Here is a 20,515-nt window from a genome sequence, read left to right on the forward strand (position 1 = left end):
ATTGTCTGATCTATTGTTGCCCTTCCTAAAAGCATTGGGAATATGGACTGGGTACACGGTGGGGTGTGCCATGAATGCAATCAGATCATTTTCCAAACTACTGTGTCCCTTAATGCAGTACTTCTGGAAGAAAGACTTGAGAAGTAAGGCGGGGAAAGGGCAGTACTGTCTGAATAGTCACTAATATTGGAAACCCTTTTATTGTACTTCAATACATAATCTTCACTTGCATTTACAATTTTTTGGAATAATTGTTTTATTTGCTAATGAGGTGGAAATTGCTTGTTGCCTTACACATTTTAACTGTTTGCCATGTGTTTTCTCTGTGAACAGATCAGCTTGAGACCTGCACAGTCTTTTCTTATAAATAAAAACCAAGTGCCAAAACCCCAGATGACCATGATCCCGCCAAGTGCACAACCACCACGCACTCTGACACCACCTTTGGGGCAGGTAATATACATTCTACTTTGAGCCTATCCACCATGAATAGAGTTGTGGCAGCTGGTTCAAGCGGAGTCCAAGTAAACCATTATATTTTACTGCAATGATTTGTATATGTGCCTGACCTCATAGCCCAGTCCCCACAATACTTGTGAGACATTGTCCTTGTTGAGGGGGCATCATGTTGTGCAGGGTTGGATTAAAAGCCTACATGGAAATGCCAAGTTAATTTCGTTCCCCCGCCACCAGTGCTCTCAGAGGAAATCTAGAAGTAGGTGTACATTTGTCACCTTTCTAAGTTGTGTGCCAGACCAATGTTCTAGATTTGGGATGCTGGGACAAACGTGGGAAGTTGAGGTCTCCAATAATGTTTGCCTCCTGCCCTTTGTCCCAGTTGTAACACACAGCTTGATATGCTTTCCTAGCAATCCTCGATAAGCATGAAACCTCCTATTGGGGCTCTTCAACTTTGTTTCCCATTAATTATTTTTGTTCCCCATTATTGTTTTTGGATCACAGAACTATTGGGGGTGTATAATTAGTCAGGTTGGCAGGCTTTCTCTTGAAATGCCATTGTAGTCCTTGTTAGCATGCGGGATTGCGTCCCCATTAAAGTGCCCAGTCCCAGTGGGCCTTGAGCACTCCACACCCTGTAACACCCCCTTAATTTTATTGAGTTGGTTAGTGGTAGCTGTTTTAGTTTTGGCTAAACCAGGGGTGCAAGCTATTTTACTGCATTGGTATTAGGGTACCAGTGATTGGTTTATTTTTCTTTTTAATCCTGCGCTGCAATTTTGTTAGGACTACCATGAGTAAGTCAGAACATGGATGTTCTGACCATGTTTCCTTGACCCCAAGTAGCATCTTACATGTTGCTTTAAGCAGTTTATCCCAGTCTAGTTCCCTGAGCTCTCCCTTAATGTGCTTGTGGTTTAGGCTGTGATGTCCTGCTGAAGCACTGATTTGGTTGGTAGTTGGACCTTTTGCCCACAGCCTCTTAAACTTATTGGTGGGTTGGCCCCTTTATGCAGTGATGGAGAAGGCCCTTTTGGTTTTGTCCAGCAACTTGGGAGAAAAAAAGTTGCTTACCTGAGGTTTTCCGGCCATTTTTGCTGTTTTAATTCACTTGGCCATAATGGCAAAGTGATGTAGTTTAGCCATATCCTGGTTTGGAGTTTCTGCTCCTGATGAGCTAGACTGTCCTTCGTCTCCTGTTGCCTTTGCTAATCTGCTTAGTTGAGACTTCCATTGTGGAACAGCTGCCTCCGTCTGGTTTTTCTGCTGGGCTGAGGGGCGCTGCTGTGCTGGGACACCAGCCTTCATTCATTGTCATTTGTATAGTGCCTTTCACCATAATTATGGTCCCAATGCACCCTGTTGGTTGAACGCCCTCTGAGGGTCCGGAGTCCATATGGGGGGGGGGGGCATTGATGGGGAAGTGCTATTTTGCATGTGCATTTCGGCCATTAAAGTTGTGAGGGTGGCTAAAACCCTGCTTTGAATGGTGTGTGGATGGGTGCAGCGGAGGTCAACTATGAACTAAATGGGTGGGTTGTGTATAAGGAGAAGTGTGTGAAGTTACTGTTTGAATTGTCATTAAAGGTAGCTTCATTCTGATGGCAGAGGTTGTGCAGTAGTTTGTTATGCGAGTGTATGATGTTTGGAATGAGCCTGTGCCTTCCGCTAAGCTACCTAGGTGCAGGTGTGAGGGGAGAAAATGGGTTAGCTGTACCAACAAGGTCTTCATCCTGGGTTCCACTTATGTGCATAGAGCATTGATTTGTTTCACACTAATAATCACCTTAGCTCCTAGTACAAGCAAGGCCCCCATTCATGTGGTCTTATGGCAGGATGGTCCACCCTCCTGTGTTGTAGTTGCGACTACTGTAGAGGAATCGGATGTGCTCGATTGTTGTCCTCCCAGACCTGAGTGATATTTCTCGGGTGCAATGAAGTGCGATGCACTGCTCAACTCCCAAGCCCATATGGGTGCAATACCGGCCCACTGTCAGGATTCTTACGTGCAAGTCGCTGGATTACATTCATAAGTCCTCCATATGGGGTTGGTGGTGCCCAGGGTGGGCTTTGCAGTGGCAGAGCACAGAAGATGCAGAGACTAGGCAGGTAGCTGAGGGGATATGTCAAATGGGGTGGGGGGGTCGAGGGATGCGACAGCTGGCTGAAGCTAGTGCATCAGTGTGAGAGATCAGGATGTGGGTGGGAACAGCAAGGGTTTGAGTTTTTCTGGGGTTGAGGAGCAGGTGGTTGGTTGTCATCAAGAGGTCAATGTCTGGCAAGGGGGCAGAGGGGACTGGATGTGATCGGAGAGGAAAGATCCATCTGAGGGGCAGATTCCCTGATACCTAGGTCAAATAGTCGAGGACTGAGTGGTTGGTGTTGGATCTGCGCGGGGGTGGCGTTCAAGGAGGATCAGTGTGGTGCAGCACTCAGGCTGCTGTTCAGGTTGTGCCAGATAGTCAAAGAAGGCTTCAGTTGCATGGAGTGGGACTGGGTAGGGTCAAGTAGGCCGTGGTATTCGGCTAACGGAGTATGCCATGCAATCTAGTTTAGCTATGAAGCGATTGTTGGAGTTGGGACTTTAATTAGACTGGGAGGAGGGGGTGGTCAAGAGAGGGCATTTGTAGTTTGACTTGAGTTTTTCTAAACTGTAGGGAAGATCCCATGTTGAATATAGATCTGGAGCGGGTTTCTGCACATATGGAGGAGTGTTTTTGAGGAGGGGGCTTAAGGGTCTCCTGGGGATCCTGAGGGACCACTATTGTAGAGAAGCCTTGAGAAATCCGGGTGGATATTGCAGAGAAGTAACAGAAGAGGGTGCAGGGGTGGGGGCACCTGATGTCCTCTCCATCTTTGGAGCCTTTGCTGCTACTTTGCTGTACTTTCTTGTCCGCTAGCTGCTATAATCCATCTGGACTGGTTCCCTAGTCTGGTTCTTCACTCCTGGTGTAAAGGTAGTCATCGTGAGAAGGCGGTTTCTTTCCCACCATAGTAATCTATGGAACTTTTTTTTTTTTTTTTTTAAATTCCTGTTCGCCGCCTGACATCCCTTTTTTACTCAATTGATGGGCGGCAAAATGACTAGTCCTTCAGATGGTCAGTACTGGGGAAATGGTTTCCCCTTATTCTCCAGCATGGGGTCTGGCATGGATTCACAAGCTCATGAATATTCCCAGTCAGTTTGTAAGTGAAAGTTGAGGATTCCCGGCCTGTCTTTCGCCTATAAACCAATCACAGGCTCTTAGACAAAAAAAATTAAATTTGAACGTATAAATTGAAAACACAGATTGTCTATGGAGCAAAACACAAACTCCCAACACTTTAATGTGTGGTAAAAATCTGAAGATGGCTGCCAGGAGGGGCTTTGGGAGAGAGCAGCAATTGGCTGGGGGTAGTACGACCCAGAGCTCAGTGGTTGGTTTATGGGAGAAAGACAGTTTGTAAACCAAAGTGAAACACTTTTTTTTCTGTTACCGAGGATTAGCGGCCTGACTGGGAATATTCATGAGCATGTGAATCTATGCCAGACTCATGCTGGAGAACAGTTACAGGTAACTAACTTCGTTACTCCTGCGGCTGACTTTTCCCCTCTGATGCAGCCCTCTCTAGCCAGAATCATACAATCTGGAGGTCCTTGTCCCGTTCAAGCTTGGTATAAGACCGACCATGCCACCTTGAAACGCAAGTGCAGGGTGGCTCAGGAATTGCAGGGCATCGGGCGCATCCTGACAAACTGTCCTGTCCAAGAAGAGTCTACATCCAAGCCCATGTCCCTGTGGCCTCTTAACACAGCCAAACTCTGCAAGAAGCTGGCCGATCCTTCTGAGTCTCGACTCTCCTGTTCCCTCTGTAGAGCACTGACCTTTCACACTCGGGACATTCTGTCCTCTCTCCTCACCCCCTTTGGCTGCCTTTCCTATTTCCTCCCTTCTCTGACTACACCCAACAATGTTTCTAGACTAGTCCGATAAGTGCCGTCCAAACAGGTGCTCCCCTCTTCCTCCAGAACCACCAAGGACCACATAAACACCCTTGCTCCAGCCTTGGCCAATTTCTGCAATCAATCTTTTGCCACTGGAACCTTCCACTCTCTCGCGCTCCCTTGTGCACCCCTTCCGAAGCCTTCTGCCAATCCTACCTGTCCGGCAAACTATTGCCTGGTCACTTCACTCCTTTTCAGGGATAATGTCTGGAAAAACTACATCTCCCAGCTTACTTTACACACATCTGTTGGGTGTCTCCATGACCATTAGTCTGAGAGCAGCCAGATACACGGAAATTGCTCTCCTGAACACCCGTGAAGAACTGATCACTAATCTTGATTCAAGCTCTCCTGTCTTCATCCTGATTTTCCTCTGTTTTTGACAGTCAATCATGCCATCCTGTCAATCGACTCCCTGAGAACATGTACATCAAGGATCAGTCCCTGGAGTGGGTGACTTCCTTTCTCCTGGACTGACCCGCCCAGGTCCACCTTGGCTCCTTTCTCTCCACCGCCTCTCCTCATGTGATGGACCCCCAGTGCTCTAACCTCTAACCCTGGCTCTTCAATGTCTTGGGCCACCTGATCTCTACCTTCTCTAATTTTCAGTGTTATGTGGATGACACTCTGCTCTTTCAGACTCCCCTCAGCCTCCTCTCGCTCATTCCCGACTGCATCCGCTATTCAGGATTTGTGTGCCTCCAGCGTTCGATACCTTAATGCCAGTAAGACGGAGATCCTGCTCATTGGGACCGCTGCTCCCGCGTTCCCACGTTCAGTCTGGCTGCCCTCCTTGGGTCCTCTTACTTTGCCTCCCTGTGAGGCAAAAAACTTTAATCATCTTTGACTCCACTCGCTCCGTCGCTCCTCAAATCATACCTTGCCAAAAGGCCCACTACCAGCTGCACCTCATATTATCCTTTTCTTACTTTACCCCAGAAGCTCGCAGTCTAGAGAGTCCTGGTTCTCTCTAGACTTGACTACTGCAACAGATTTTTTCTCAATCTATCCTCTACTCTCCACCCTCCAACTAATCCAGAACAGGACTGCAAGACTTGTCCAGGGACTGTCTCTCCAGGATCAAGTTAAAGACCCTCTGCATCCTCCTCCAGGCTTTCTGTCGCTGGGGCTTGCACTACATACAACTCTTCCAAAACACCTTTCTTCTCAAGCCCTTTGCTCAGCCACCAACTCTCGGAGGGTCAAACGCTTCTCCAGGCAGATAGTGTGTGTGTGGGTGTGTGTGTGGGGGGGGGGGGGTAGATCTCTCCTGCAGGTGCCTCCCGCTGGAATGACCTCCCTGCCACTATCAAACTTTCAAACCTGAAATTCTGGAAGTGGCTCAAGACCTTCCTTTTCGCCCCTGCGGACCTCACTGGTTGCCTGGTTACCCACAAAGTCTCACTGCGTACCCAGCTGCGCCATGACCAGTCTCCCCTGCACTGCCTCCTGGCCTACCGCGCACTTGGGGGCTGTAACTGGTAACCTCAAGTCCTCTGCCTCCTTGCACTTATCCAGAGCTGCGCTTCCCTGGCTGTCCTCGGAGCAATGCTGCCCTGATGGTACCCCTCCCCACCCCTGCACTTTGTAGCACTTGCACGATCTGAATGGCACAAGGCCTAGAAAGATGGTTTTTGATGGGGTGATGTTCACGCTCTGATGCTACGACATTTAATGCTGTTCACCACGCTTGCCATTAAGTTTAAAAAAATGGCATTCATCTAGGATGGCGCTTACATTGGCATCTACTATAAGGCTCCTACTGCATACACAAACTTGATCCTGCATGCTCCTCCCCTGCTTCCTGCGTAGTTTTTACTTCTCATTCGGTATCGTCTAGGGATGTGCAAAGACACTCCTTCCCAACAATCATACCTCACCAGAAGCATCACCTGTACAAATTTGAAGTTGTGAGCTTTGGTGGTCGCCTGCATGATTCACAAATGGCCTTCTCCTCAAATGTCCGCTTTCCACTGTCAAGGGAACTTACTCTGGAGCACCTGCTGACTGTCGCTGGAACTCTCCTTCAATCTTTGGTGTCCTCAAGGTGTCTGCATCAGTGGATTCTGCATTTCTTCTCTGGAAAGACTCCCAAGTGAACCACAGCGGGGTTCCTGGGCAGCACACCACATATGGTGGAGACCTGCCCTAGTTAAGCATGAGCAAGACTAGGGGAAAGGGTCTCCACACTACTGGTTTCTTGTAAGTAGGGGTACAGTGGTACCAAAACTAAAGAGCATGCAGGCGGTGGGTGAGATAAAAAGGTCAGTCTCCCCTCCTGGAGTAAGAAATAAACAAGAGGCCAGCAATGTTAGGAGGCTTGGGACAAAGTAAGATTTGCAAAAAGAAACCTTAACAATGGATATGGAGTAATGGCTAATTGCATTTTTCCTCATCCTGTGGACCCTCCCCCTTAGTCATATTGTTTGACTCCATTTATAGCTTTACAGGTGGCCCCATTCTTATGCATTCTGATTAAGTATTTTCTTACTAAAATTGAGGAATTGGTAGTCTGGAATGATCAAATTGGAAATTGCTTTTTTGTTTTAGACTCCTCAACTTGGTCTCAAAACCAATCCGCCACCTATCCAAGAGAAACCTGCAAAGAGCATCAAAAAACCACCTCCATCAAAGGAAGAACTTGTAAAAATGACTGTAAGTGGCATCAAAGTGATGTTCTGTTTCTATGTCCTCTAAATTTAAAAATAATTTTTCTTTCTTTTTCGGTTAATCAGGATGCAATCGTGAATGGGTTCTTGAAAAATGAGAATGCAAATGACGTTCTAAACAGTGTGAAGGAAATGAGGGCACCAAAGCATTTCATTCCGGACATGTTGAGTCAAATAATCACTCATTCACTGGACCAGTCTGATGAAGATAAAGAGAGAGCTAGTTCTTTAATTGGTATACTGCGACAAGAAGGAATAGCAACGAGTGACAATTTCATGCAGGTAATTGGTTTAAGAAGGCTTTTCACCATGATCGTCCATGAGTCTTTGCCATTCCTGTAACAATTGGTTAGGTTGGTGTTCAGACAATTTTTTGGGAACATTTTGTAGGTTCCTTTTTAGGGTTCCCATTTAATTTTATCACCGACCTATTTTTGGTGGTGGTCTAACGGACTTCAGTCCTCGTACCATGGCAGCAATTTGACTCAAGAGTATATGGTCCCATGAGTGCCCATAAAGCTCCTGGGGCAGGACTGATTGTTATGCTATTTTGGCCTTACGATGGTTATAGAACCCTACATTGATTTTAGGGAGTAGATTGGTGGTGGCAGTGGATTTGGCTTCACCAAGAGTGCAAGCAATCTTACTACATTAATGTAGATCTGATCTTTCCCCTCCCTTATTGCACAGCTGCTGTATTTTAAGGACCAGATTTGGCAGTTCTGACGGGACCCTATGTCCCGGACTCAATGCAGGATTCCCATTTCAGCCGCTGGATGTCCTTGCTAGACAGTCTCCACGGTCATGCTGATTCTCTTAATTGGCTGGGCCGAGCCTCCTTGCATGGACCGTTTTGTGCATTTTACCACCCTGGTTTTCATCCTGCCAAACCCCCAGCCCCTTTAACCCCTGCACTAAGTTTACTGCCATTGCCTGGGAGAGTGGTTAGAAATTGCTCCCACCTCCCCGATCTGCTCTTCAGGACCATCTTTGTTCACTATCCCCATACTATTCCTGAGACCACTTTGCTGCTGCTTTTGTTTCTGGCTTGATGGTATCACTCCTAGAAAGGGAGACTGTTCTTTTCAGTCTTTGTAGTCCTTGGTCCAGGGCTAAATTCCCCACGGTCTGATCCTAATAACGACCTTGGTTACCAACGAGGTTGTTTCTGCTCTTGTCACTGTTGTGGTGGGTTATTCATGACTTGCCTTGGGTCCCTTTATGATTTCTTGTAGGTGTCTGAAGCACATTTCCCCATTGGCTTCGATTGGTGCTCCTCCCACTGTGCTGAATCTTCTCCTGATGATGCCGGTTCTTGAAAAATGGCTTAACTCCTGGTTATATATATTTTTTTGTTTAGAGTTCAAATACAAAATTGTAGAACATTTACAAAAATTTAAAAGAAAGGAATAGTTAAATTTGCAATAAAACAAAATAAGTCTTTTTATTCACAATTTAAGATAGAGGATATCATATCTAGCACTTTGAATCCTCTAGTTCTTTAAAAATTAGCAGCTCTTTTTCAGTGTATTTGCACAGGCTAACCAATTCAAATACCAGGGGTTTATGTGTACCTTGCATCATACGTGCCCAAAGAAATTGCAAATTGCAAACAATCCTCAATCAGTGTTTAAAAATTCCGCAAGACGATTAGTCCTCATTGATTTAAAGTATGGGCATTCAAGAATGAGGTGTTTCATGATCTAAATTGGTTAGTTACAAAAGGGGAAACTACATATTTAAGTTCCCCTTTGTGATCCAGGTAGCAGTTCTTTCTCTGGTGTGATGTAGGTTCACTCTGTACCATATATACGCTTGTCTAGTATGGTTGCATGAGAATAAGACATGATCAAATCTCGGGATATGAGGTTTAAGAAAGGCCCCATACTCCTTGTACATTTTATGTTGCAATTCTTTCAATTGTACGCAGCCAATCCTGCTCAAAGAGCTTCCTTTTTGCAAAACCTGGTCGCAAATATACATTTTCAATTGTAATGCATAAAGAATGCAAAAGCTGCTGCATACTATCGTGATACTTTTTAAAGGAAGCTGAAGTAGGTGAATCCAACTTACATTTCCAATCTTCGTACAAAGAGTTCTTAGGCGGGAAATTAATTTTTACATAAGATAACTGTCGCCATTTCCAGCGAGTAGATGATGCAACCAGGCCAAACTCATGGCGTATTACTGCGTTCGGTGTACACATTGGAAGATGCATTACAGATTTTATCAATGAACCCTGCATGGAATCTAGAATCCATGGCATACAGAATGACTTTCTATTTTTAATGTTAAGAAATCAATCATAGGGGTTAGTGAAACTTTGCAGTACTTCAAATATATCTTTTTTAGCTGGGATAGTAGAGGACGAGACTTTCAGTCCATGCGTTAATTGAATTTTTGGCAGTGAGATCATAACCCAAATAGATTGCGCTAGAGATGCAAGGAATTTTCGTTTTCATAATCTCCCAATTATATCTCGTACTATTCAAAACAGCCGTTTTTGTGGTATTTGGTGTCAAATTACGAGCCACTGCAAATGCTTTAAAAAGCAAAAGCTTGGTTTGTAACCCTGCTGGAGTTGGGTCAAAAATGATACCTGCAAACGCGATCCATTTGATCCGTAACAGGCCAATTTTAACGGAGAACAGATTACTATGATCCCAATCCTTGCCATGGTCAGAGAGATATAAATTAAAGAAAAGTTGCCGCTAAATTGCAGCTTTGCTTAAGACCAATGGATGTACCAATGGGGTCAGTAGTTCGTCCATCTACGGAGATTTTTATTTTGTAAGTGGTGTTAGTATGAAGTTTGATAAACCAGTAAAGCAGTACTGAAGGAATTTCCATGTTCTTCATTTTTCCCCACAAGAGATTTCGAAAGCAGATGACATATCAATCATGGCTATGTATACAGGTTGGGAATTAGTTGCTTTGGTACCAGCGATCAAATGTGACATGATGGTGGCATTCAGCGAGGTACTCGTGCCCTTCCTAAAACCTGTTTGTTATTTTGAGTAAAGTTTGTTTTCCTCGAACTTTTCGAGATCATGTAATAACAAAATGGCAAACAATTTTGCGTCCCTGAGATCGGTCTGTTCTGTGGAAGAGAAGGATCGCCCTTTTTAAATATGGGAACAATATTCGCTGAGGTCCAAGAGGGGGGGGGGGATATGACCAGTACTGATAATGGAGTCAAATTTAATTTTTAACTCCTGGTTATATTCATTGTATTAGTCCTTCCTTCCACATTCCTTGTCCTCCCAAAATCCCCTTGTTGACTTAAGGGCTCATGGTCCAAGATGCAAAGGTCATGGTGTGCAATGGGCTCATATAAACTAGGTGCTAGGTTGTGGATTCCCCCCATATCCGCCCCCTCACCACTGACTAAAACCTGCAAAGGAAGCTGGTGCTAGAATGGGTATGAAAAAAATCTGTTGCGGGCTTTGACTGGACTAATCAATTGGCATCAGACTGTCATTCTTGGGTAACAAATAGTAAAATTTAACCATGCTTCATATACAGGTTTTTATAGAATTGCTCACGGGCAGAAATGTAGGCGTTGAGCGCGGTGTGGCCCATCAGAAATTTCTGCATGGACCGTTAGGTTTTTCAGAATGGTCCTGTCAAACTAGTGGACCTGACAGGGTTTTCGCACAAAGGTCTAACCAAGCTCACTTGGTAAAAAGGCTGAGCAGTAAGGCTTAGTTTATACTTCAGAGATCAGGGGTTTGGTGAAAATGAATTCCTTTGCACTTGGCTGTGCCTCAGGACCTTTGCCCACATTAACTGATAAAAAAAAAAATCAGACAGCCATCTGTGCTGGCAACCTCTAAAATCCATCAACTCAACACACTTTGGTGCCATTGATTCTTTTCATATACGTTTCTTGTAATCTTTTCCCTACAAGTGTAAATTAGAGGGATGTTGTGATTAGTAGGTGCATATATGGATTCTATTCCTGATGAACACCAGCCCATGTTTAAATAGAGGGTGCAAGAGCTGCAAAAATAGTAATAACCATACTTCCTCATTTGAGGTCCTATGGGAAAACTGCTTTCCCTTGGAGTAGTGGTCTTCAAAAGGAGGGCTGGTCTCCCTATGGGTGCTCGAGCACAAGACTCTGAAAATTGGATTAAGATTGAGTTTGTTACTGGTTTTAATAAACCATATAGGTAATGGAAAATTGCTTATAATTGAGCCTACGGCCCCCTTGGACATCCTTTGGCAACACTGGGGCAAGTTGGCCTCTGGGTGGGATGGGGCAGACAAAGTGCACTCTAGTGGGGTGAGGGGCTTGGTATGCAAAAGTTTGAAGATATTTCCTGCACTAAAGCAGTGTCAAGTGTTCCAGGGTTTTACTCTTGTCCCCTGCTTCCACTCTCTTCTTGCTTCACTATGAAGAGGACTAAGGGTACATGCACCATATTGGGGTTTCATCAAACTGGTGTTTAGGTGAAGTTTAGTACCGAAGTTTAGTAAACTAAAAGATTACATCTGTATAAATGGCTTGCTTCCAGGTCTTTTTTAATGTGTTTTTTTTGTTTGTTTTGTGTAGGCTTTTCTTAATGTATTGGAACAGTGTCCGAAGTTGGAGGTCGACATCCCCCTGGTGAAATCCTACTTGGCCCAGTTTGCAGCCCGTGCCATAATAGCAGAGCTTGTTAGCATTTCTGAGCTGGCACAGCCACTGGAAAGTGGTACCCATTTTCCTCTCTTCTTGCTTTGCCTTCAACAGTTGGCAAAGTTGAAAGACCGGGAATGGCTTACAGAAATATTTCAGCAAAGCAAAGTTAATATGCAGAAGATGTTGCCAGGTAGGTCATCGGAAATGATTGCTTTGAATGCAAGTATACATTAAAGTTTTCTTTGCTGTGCAAGTCTTGACTTGTGGGGTGGAAAGGTTTTGGAAATATGTTTACACTAATCAGCTTCAAGTGTTAACTTTGTTAACATGTATTTACACAACTATCTCTAAGCATCCCCTCCAGGTTGGTTGTGCATTAGGCAGGGTCTGGTCTGGGCCAGGCAGTGGTGTTTGGGGGGGGGGGAAGAGTGGGGGGGGCACCTTGGACCAGAGGTGTGGCAACCGCTTCCCAGAACTCCACAATTGGACTTATCCCTGCTACTCTTACTCTGCACTGCCTTCATTCCCTAGCTGTGTGCTCTCGTAGGCGTACCACCAGATCTCTGGAAACCTCTTTGGAAACTACCACCAGAGATTGTGTATGATGGGGCTAGATGTATACTAAAGATGAGGTATATGGTGCTGGAGGGCCTAGAAGTCTATGCCGATTTGTCTGAATTTGTACAATAACTGCTTAGTTAAACCATAGTAGGTTATCCAATAGGTGGAGACTAAAAATGCAGCCTCCAGACAATTGCTTTCCCCAAATATTCCTGGATGGGAAGTAATACTTCTCCAGCATGGGGTCTGACCTGGATTTGCATGCTTATTTCCCAACCGTCAGGCCTGGAATCCTCTGTAAAAGAACAGTTTCACTTTCACTTAACTGTCTTTCTCATATAAACCAATCGCTGAGTTTTGGGTCATACTGACCCCAGCCAATGACTGCCCTCTCCCTAAGCCCCTCCTCTGGCAGCCATCTTCAGATTTTTACTGCACGTTAAAGTGTAGGGAGTCCTCGTGTTTTGCTTTGTTGAATTTGTCTGTGTTAGTTTATTCTTTAAAATTGACAATTTGTGTCTAATGGAGCCTGTGTGCTCTTTCGACCAGCAAGCAGGGATCTGTTTATTGGCATCTTGTCAGCCCTCAAGGGCAAGAATCTGAGTCCAGAAGGCCATCGGGCCTACCCTGCAACGCCTGTCCTTATGGGAGGGGAAGGACTGGGGTTCTCTTCAAGCTCTGCTCCAGCTGCAGACTTAGGAACTCCCTGTGCCTCTATGGTCTCCATCCGGACCACAAGGAGGCGGATTGCGAGATTTGCCTGGGATTCACAAAACGCACCATGATCGGTAGCGTGGTTCAACACCAAGACCTCTACCCCAGGCAGCAGGCTGGTTCATGCCTCACCCAGGACCAGCCAGTCTGCGGAGCAGGCTCAAGTCCTTTGAGGTAGCCCCAGGTAACTGGGGCTACAAGAGGCCAAGCACCAGAGTTGGTGCGCTACTGGGTCCTGCGACGAGCAGGGCGTGACCAACCTCCCCCATCTCAAGCCATCACGCCAGCTCCTCCTCTAAGATGAAATCTGCTAACCCAGGAAGCTGCGTGAGAAGCTGGAGAAGGCCAAGGCGCCAATTAAGGTGACCGACCAGCCCTTGAAGGCCCAGGAGAATGCATCCTTGTCAATCGAGCTGGTGGTGGCTGCCCTCTCGAAGCTGAAAGGTGCTGACCTGGTCCAGGGGACCCCAGCTACGCCCAGAGTGGCCCGTCATCAGCCAAACCAGCGGAGAAGGCACCAGCCCTGGCGACCCCTCAGCATGCAAAGGCAGGGGGGCAGTGGAGGCTTCTACGGTTCTTTGGGCGTGGAGGACATGACGGTTCACACGGTCGTGGAGGACGTTGTAAATGCTGACAACTGTAAACCGGGGGTTGGGAGGTGGGTGTAGGTGTGGGGCAACCCATGCCAACTCGTCAACCACCCCACATACCCTCCTTCTCTCAACCCCCCCCTCAGGGATACGGGGACAGATAAAACGACAGCAGTGTCCCTGCCACTGATAGCGTCCCACTGGACAAAGTGGGTTTTTTCCACTTCATGTCCGTCTGCGCATTGGGAGCTTTTCCAGCTAATGCCAGAAGAGACCAAAAAGGAATCGTTCCTGTACCAGTGCTCAGACTAAAGGAAGACCATTCTGGCCGTGCCTCTCCTTGATGTTTGGGGTGAGTGCATGGCATGGAGTATTAAATACGATTGTATGCAGTACCCTTTGGAACTGTACAACAACCCTGACTACAGGTAATGGGGAAACTTAACCTTTGCTATAAGCTTGTACTACAGTTTTGGTAGCGTGTTGAGCAGCCAGGCTTATCTCAAGAGTGGTCCATGTGTGCTGTAGGGAGTTGGGATTCAGTGACACCTATTCAATTAAACTCTTACACACAAGGTTTCTTGAATAAACCATTAATTTCTCCAGCATGGGGTCTGGCATGGATTCACATGCTCGTGGAACATTCCTGTTTCACTTCTGAACTGTCTCCACAACCAAACACTGGTCTCTGGGTCATACTGCCCCAGACAGACTGCCCTCTACCTAAGCCCCTCCTCTGGCAGCCCGCTTCAGATTTTTTACTGCATGTTAGAGTGGTGGGAGTCCTCGTGTTAGTTAGCTCTCAGGCTTCTTACTGCGTTTTGCGCTTTTTCTTAGTCAACTTTTTTTCGATCAATCGAGCCTCCTGGTCATCGATCCATCATCCGACTAACGGGGACCTGTTTTTCAGAACTTTCTATACCCCTCTAGAGCGATTTATTGTAGAGTTCCCTTTTGTAGGATTCCAGAAGATTCTTTGAGGCCTACTCCGCCTGGACATGGCTGGACACCGCCTCTGTTCAGGATCTGATTTGGATGTGGACTACGTACCCTTTTCTTGGACGATGGGCACTCCCTGTGCCTTTACTGCCTACGTTCCAACCAAACGCACAGACCTGTGCGTTCTGCAAGGATATGGTGCCTCGCCCCATGAAGGACCGTTGCAAGCGGCGGAGTGTCTCCAGACGAAGCGCATTGCAACGGGCTCCTCGGCGGCCAGGTCGCGACGGCGTCTCCGGCACCCTCGACCACGAGCTCCGGGTCTGCAAAGAGGAAGTCGGACCATCCGGGTAAACTTCTGGAGAATTCCCAGCCGACCCTGACGATAAAAGCCAAGGGGGGTGGGGCGCTGACCCCCACCACACCCCTCCCAACCACGGTGAAGGCCTCAAGCGCGTCCACGGTCATGAAGGCCCAGGTTCACCAGGCAACAGCTTCCCTTGAAGGAGTGGTGGCGTCCCTAGCGAAGGCCGCAGATATGGATTTGCAGGAGGTGGCCCCTAAGACGAGTTTCCCTGCCTGCTCGGAGGGAGTCCTCTTTCCTACCCATTGAGAAGACACCAGTGAAGACTATGCCGATCATCTCCCCTAGACCGTCCCCGTTGGTCGAGCAGAAGGGGGCGGTAGTCCTGCAGGGCTCTGACATATCCGAGGAGGAGCTTTCTGGTCTGAAGGCCGTACTGGATAAGTTTGTCGAGGCCAGGTCCTATGGGAAGGACCCCGGCAAAGCAGATTTGGAGAGCAGTGAGGAAACCTAGGAGCACCAGAGCCACGAAGAGCCAGAGGACATTCCACTGCTTCTGTTGCCACCACAGCCACCTCCACTGTTGGCGGACATCCTACAGGCACTGCACACCTTGTGCTCAGATCGAGACAAGGATGCTCCGGTCGCCAGCGGGAGATCCTGCGGCCCCTGGCCCATCGGGAACCCCCTGTCAAGAGGAGTCAATCCTCCACCTCCTTGCCATCCTTTGCTGCCATCCCTTCCGAGGGACAATACGGAACCGGATACGGTGCCGACTGCTACAGGCAACTGAGTGGACCTCCCGTCGCCAGGGCCTCGCCGCCCAACAAGATTGGCTCTTTCCATGCCATGATCGCTAGGGCCTTTGAGATGTTTCAGCTGGCCCCTGAGGAGATGGAAGGCTTCCTGTACCTGCACCAGGAGGCAAAGAGGAAGACTGTGCTTTCGATCCCTCTATTGGACGACATTTGGGACGAGGGGCTGTCCCTTATGAAGAACCTGTCCTCGGCCCTAGTTTCGGGCGTTGGGCACGCTCCAGCAGCGACGGCCGTCCTTTCAGACCTCCTTTGGAGTCCGGTTTTGGTGGTCGCTCGTCATCCTATCGTCAACCGTTCGGCTCAGGAAGCCTACAGGGGCTGCATTAAGTCTGGAGGAGATCCCCAAGGTTGCGCCCGCACGGAGAAGCAAGATTGAACCAGCTGCGACGTCTGGACCCCACCCGTGCACCCCGGTGGGAGGCCAGCTGGCCAACTTCGTCAGCGTGTGGAAGTCCATCTCCACTAACCATTGGGTGCTGGACTCCCTGGCCCACGTGCACACCCTGGAATTTCAACAGAAGTGCCTGCGCATTCCACTGGTGGCCAGGAAGGAAAACCACATCCCTAAACTTCTGCTGGAGGTACAGCCATGCTCCAGGGCGCAATAGAACTCGTCCCAAAAAGGCTCTGGTGATCCGTGTACTCATGGTACTTCCTTGTCAGAGAGGGGCGGTTGGAGACCCATACTAGACCGCCGCTGCTCAACAAGTAAATCTGGTCCCAGAAGTTTCAGGTGGCCTGGCGTCCCCGTCGTAGGAGAGCATAGTGGCCATCCTGGGCAAGGTACAACGGCTGTTTACCCTGAAGATTGCAAGGGTGAGGTCCATAAAGTCCCTCGGCATGATTTTGTCGTGTATATATCTCGTGCGCCTGTGCAGGCTGCGGATGCGACCACTGCAGGAGTTCCTCGACGGCCATTGGATCCAGGTATTGGAAAGCTTAGCGTACTGGCCTCCTCACATTTGTAATAACCAGAGTCCACTCCAGAATCCCTAAACTCTTGGTAACTGCAGAATGTCCCTTCACGGAGAAGGTGTGACTGCCCTCCGTGTTCCCTCTCGTCCTCTGCTCCTCAGTGATTCTATATACGTTTGCTGCCTCTCCGGGACTTCCCACCTGTTTTTGCTTTGCATTGATTTATTGTAAAGCGCCCACTTCCCTTGGGCATTGTGGCGCTGTTAGGAAGGCTTACTTGGATGAGTGCAGAGCGGGCGAGTATGCAGAGCGGGCAAGTGTGTGAATGGGTGACGTATGTGGAACGAAGATAATATGCGAAAGGTATGGAGAAGTATGTGGATGTTACGGGTGAAATACGTGGATGAAGTGCATAAAACTTTGAAATACACAGAGCGGATTAGAGTGCATGGAGCGGTTTGGAGTGCATAGACTTGCACGACTTGCATGGAATGGTTTGGAGTGCATGGAACGTTGGAAAGAGCATGTGACCATCATATCACATCACCACGCTTACACTCTTCCTTACACCATCACTCAACTAGAACAGATGTACTATGACACCATTCGGTATAGCTGTTCTCATACCAACATATGCCGCATACTTCCCATCACTCTAAACACTGCTGGTTACACACCCCTCAGCCAGGCGTTCTCATCAGGCCTAACGCAGCCACAATCGGTCTGGATAAATCCTGCCAGAACGAACACCTGCTCTTGATCTCTAAACCGCAACACCTACCGCTAAGAAGCAGCGATTACACGATTGCCACATCAGCTGTACACATCCGGTGCTCACACGCACCTAAGCCTCTCTACTCTTGCTACTGATTTGAACTTCGGTTCCCAAGGGTGTTCAACCTACTAGCGCCTTCAGACCATACCAATGGTACATAAGGCGCTATATAAATGCAAAGTAACATAAGATTGCCCTCGACGAGAGTTTCCATCGAGCAATAAGGTGGTGGGGTGTCCGGCGGGTGTGGATTTCCAGACCCCCCCCATCAGGAGACGGTCACGACAGACTCATCCCTGGAGGGATGGGGTGCTCGCACCAGTCGTCTCCACGTAAGAGGTCTGTGGCCACCGAGGAGAAATTGTTGCACATCAAAGTTCTGGCGCTACGGGCCTTGTTTGGGCCCCCCAAGACTTTCTTGCCGTGAAGGGCAAGGTGGTGTAGATCTTCACACACCACCACAATGTCTTGCATCCGTAAGCAGGGGACACCGGATCCCAGGTGCTCTCCAAAGAGGCGCAGGACCTATGGCGATTGGATGTTGCCCAGGACGAACTGTTTTCGGAAGACATCACAGCTGTTTGAGCTTTGGCCCTGTGAACCAAGCTCTCCAAGGCTTACATTTCCAGGTGGCTCTGCAGCTGCATCACTTTGGCAAACACACCATTGCCTGGCCGTCCGAGCCCATTCGACCAGAGCGATCGCTGCAACTACGGCGTTCCTGTCTGGCGTGCCCCTGCTGGACATCTGCATGGCTGCTACGTGGGGGTTGAAGCACACTTCACGAAATTCTCCTCTGTCGACCAGGATTCCAGGGATGAGTCCAGTGCTTCGCAGCCAGTTTGCTTGAAGGTGATCCTGGTGAGGATGTAAGAGATGCTTAATGTTGAGCCTTGCCACCTCCCGTGGTTGTGCATGTGTACTGTTGTGTATTCTTTATTCATGAGCAAGTGAATCCATGCCAGACCCCATGCTGGAGAAGGAACAAGTTACTTAGCTGTAACTTCTTCAGCATGGGTCTGGCATGGATTCACGTGCAAACCCTCCCGCCACCCCTCTGTGGCTCTTCTCTTGGTCCTACTGCCGCTTAGATGGTTGCTAGAGGGGCTTAGGTAGAGGGCAGTCATTGGCTGGGGGCAGTATGACCCAGAGACCAGTGATTGGTTGTTAGGAGAAGGACAGTTCAGAAGTGAAATAATTTTTCTTTACTGAGGATTCCCAGCCTGACGGAATGTTCATGAGCATGTGAATCCATGCCAGACCCATGCTGGAGAACTGTTACAGGTAAGTAACTTGTTCCTTATCAGAGTAAGCCTTCTTCAGAAGGGAGCAATATGTAACACTCAAATATACTTCACAAAATACTCTCAATATTTCTAAATTGGTAAGTACCCTTTTGGATGGCCCACAGACTCAACCTACACCCTCACGTGACTTCAATAGCTAGAGTGCTGGGGAAATTGATATATTACTCTTGCATTTAGAGTCATTTAAGAGTGAGTCAATGGAAAAGGTTATTAGAACGTACAAGAAACCACAAATATTCTTAAGCCAGCAAATACTTTCAGATCTCGTATCAGTCATTCAGTGGAGCACTCTTAAGCCAAAGTCAATGGGCAAAAGTCTAATCTGAGCTCTGACTTCTTTGAAGGTAAGTAAGAAAAGTCTTTGCACAATATTTGAAGTTTTTGAAGAAAATGAAGCATATGTAGGGCCACAAGCTGTTAAGACTTGTGAGTAGTAGAAGATGCAAGCAACTCTACAGCAAGAGGTCAGTTCTCTCTGACTGTTACAGTACCTTTTGTATTGAAGAAAGTGCAGCAGGTGGCTTCTGTTCCTGAGCAGCTCTTCAGATCTCACTGTTCCTGGGCCTCAGTCGTGGGGGAAAAGCAGGACGACTTCTGGGGACTCCAGGATGGTCACCGCTTGCAACTGGCAGTCTTCAGTGGCTGTTTGGTGTTTCAGCTCCTCATATCTATCGCAAATGGCAGCACCGCGGTTCCTGGCTGTCGATGGGGTTTCCTTGCTTCTGGGGTCTCCAGGACAGTCCCATCTCATCAAGGAGTTCCTGAAAGGACAATTTTGATAGCTCCTGCCGTTGAAGGTGCCTGCCCTGGTGTGCCAACTCTGCGCTGCTTCTATGCATCAGGCCACTCTTTTCTCTATCGTGGAAAACAGCTTTCCTACTGGCCATCACCTCTGCCAGGAGAATGGATGAGATCCCGGCCCTACCTTGCATACAGCAGTATCTGACTATTCACGACACGGGTGGTGCTTCAGACGCACCATTCTTTCATGCCGACAGTTCGTCAGAATTCCACCTCAAACGAGCCTTTGTTGGCTGTGTTCTTTCCGAAACATTTGTCGCAGGATAAAAGGACTTTGCACTCGCTGGATATGGCTTGTGCTTCGAAGTTCGATGTGGCATGCACGAAGAGCTTCCGGATGACTTAACTTTTCGTGAACTTTGGTCCTGTGAACCATGGAAAGGCTTTGTCCAAGGCTTCCATCTGCAGGTGGCTCTCGGGCTCGATCACCCACTGTCACTGGTTGGCAAACCGACCGCTGCCCGGCCATCCAAGAGCACGTCCTACCAGAGCGGTGGCTGTGACGTCTTCAGGGCTGCTACGTGGAGGTCCATGCATACCTTCATGAGTCTACTCAGTTGAGCAGGATTGAGTCCAGGGTCTGCCAAGCAGTGCTACGCAACCAGTTTGCTTGAAGGTAAGACTGTTCTGGAGTTAAAAGTAATTGCTTCTGTTGAGCCTTGCCACCACCTGTGGTTGTGTGATGTGCTGCTATGTATTCATGAGCATGTGAATCCATGACAGATCCCATGCTGGTGAAGGAACACGTTACTGACCTAACTATTCTCCAGCATGGATCTGGCATGGATTCACATGCAAACCCTCCATCCTGCCCCCACGGCTTTTCTTGGTTATACTGCCACTTTACATGATTCCAAATCTGAAGATTACTGCCAGAGGAGGGAATTGGGGAGAGGGCAGTCATTGGCTAGGGGGTAGTATCACCAGAGCTCAGTGATTGGTTTCTAGGAGAAAGACAGTTTGCAAGTGACTGTTTTTTCTTTAACCGAGGATTGTCTGCCTGATGGAGAATATTCATGAGCATGTCAATCCATGCCAGACCCATGCTGGA

At 47.9% G+C, this 20,515-nt stretch overlaps 1 protein-coding gene across 3 annotated transcripts in view; it reads left to right on the top strand.

Annotated features, from left to right (window-relative positions):
- Positions 1-20,515, top strand: part of EIF4G2 (eukaryotic translation initiation factor 4 gamma 2) — a 152,410-nt gene that overhangs the window by 111,444 nt on the left and 20,451 nt on the right. For all 3 annotated transcript variants that reach the window (XM_069623647.1, XM_069623648.1, XM_069623649.1), the window contains 4 exons: positions 334-453; positions 6,995-7,099; positions 7,180-7,395; positions 11,672-11,930. In XM_069623647.1, the coding sequence (XP_069479748.1) occupies positions 334-453; positions 6,995-7,099; positions 7,180-7,395; positions 11,672-11,930 (700 nt within the window). The remainder of the gene's footprint in view (positions 1-333; positions 454-6,994; positions 7,100-7,179; positions 7,396-11,671; positions 11,931-20,515) is intronic.

The sequence above is a fragment of the Ambystoma mexicanum genome, chromosome 11 (genome assembly GCF_040938575.1).
Source record: "Ambystoma mexicanum isolate Mex_15411 chromosome 11, UKY_AmexF1_1, whole genome shotgun sequence".
NCBI lineage: Eukaryota > Metazoa > Chordata > Amphibia > Caudata > Ambystomatidae > Ambystoma > Ambystoma mexicanum.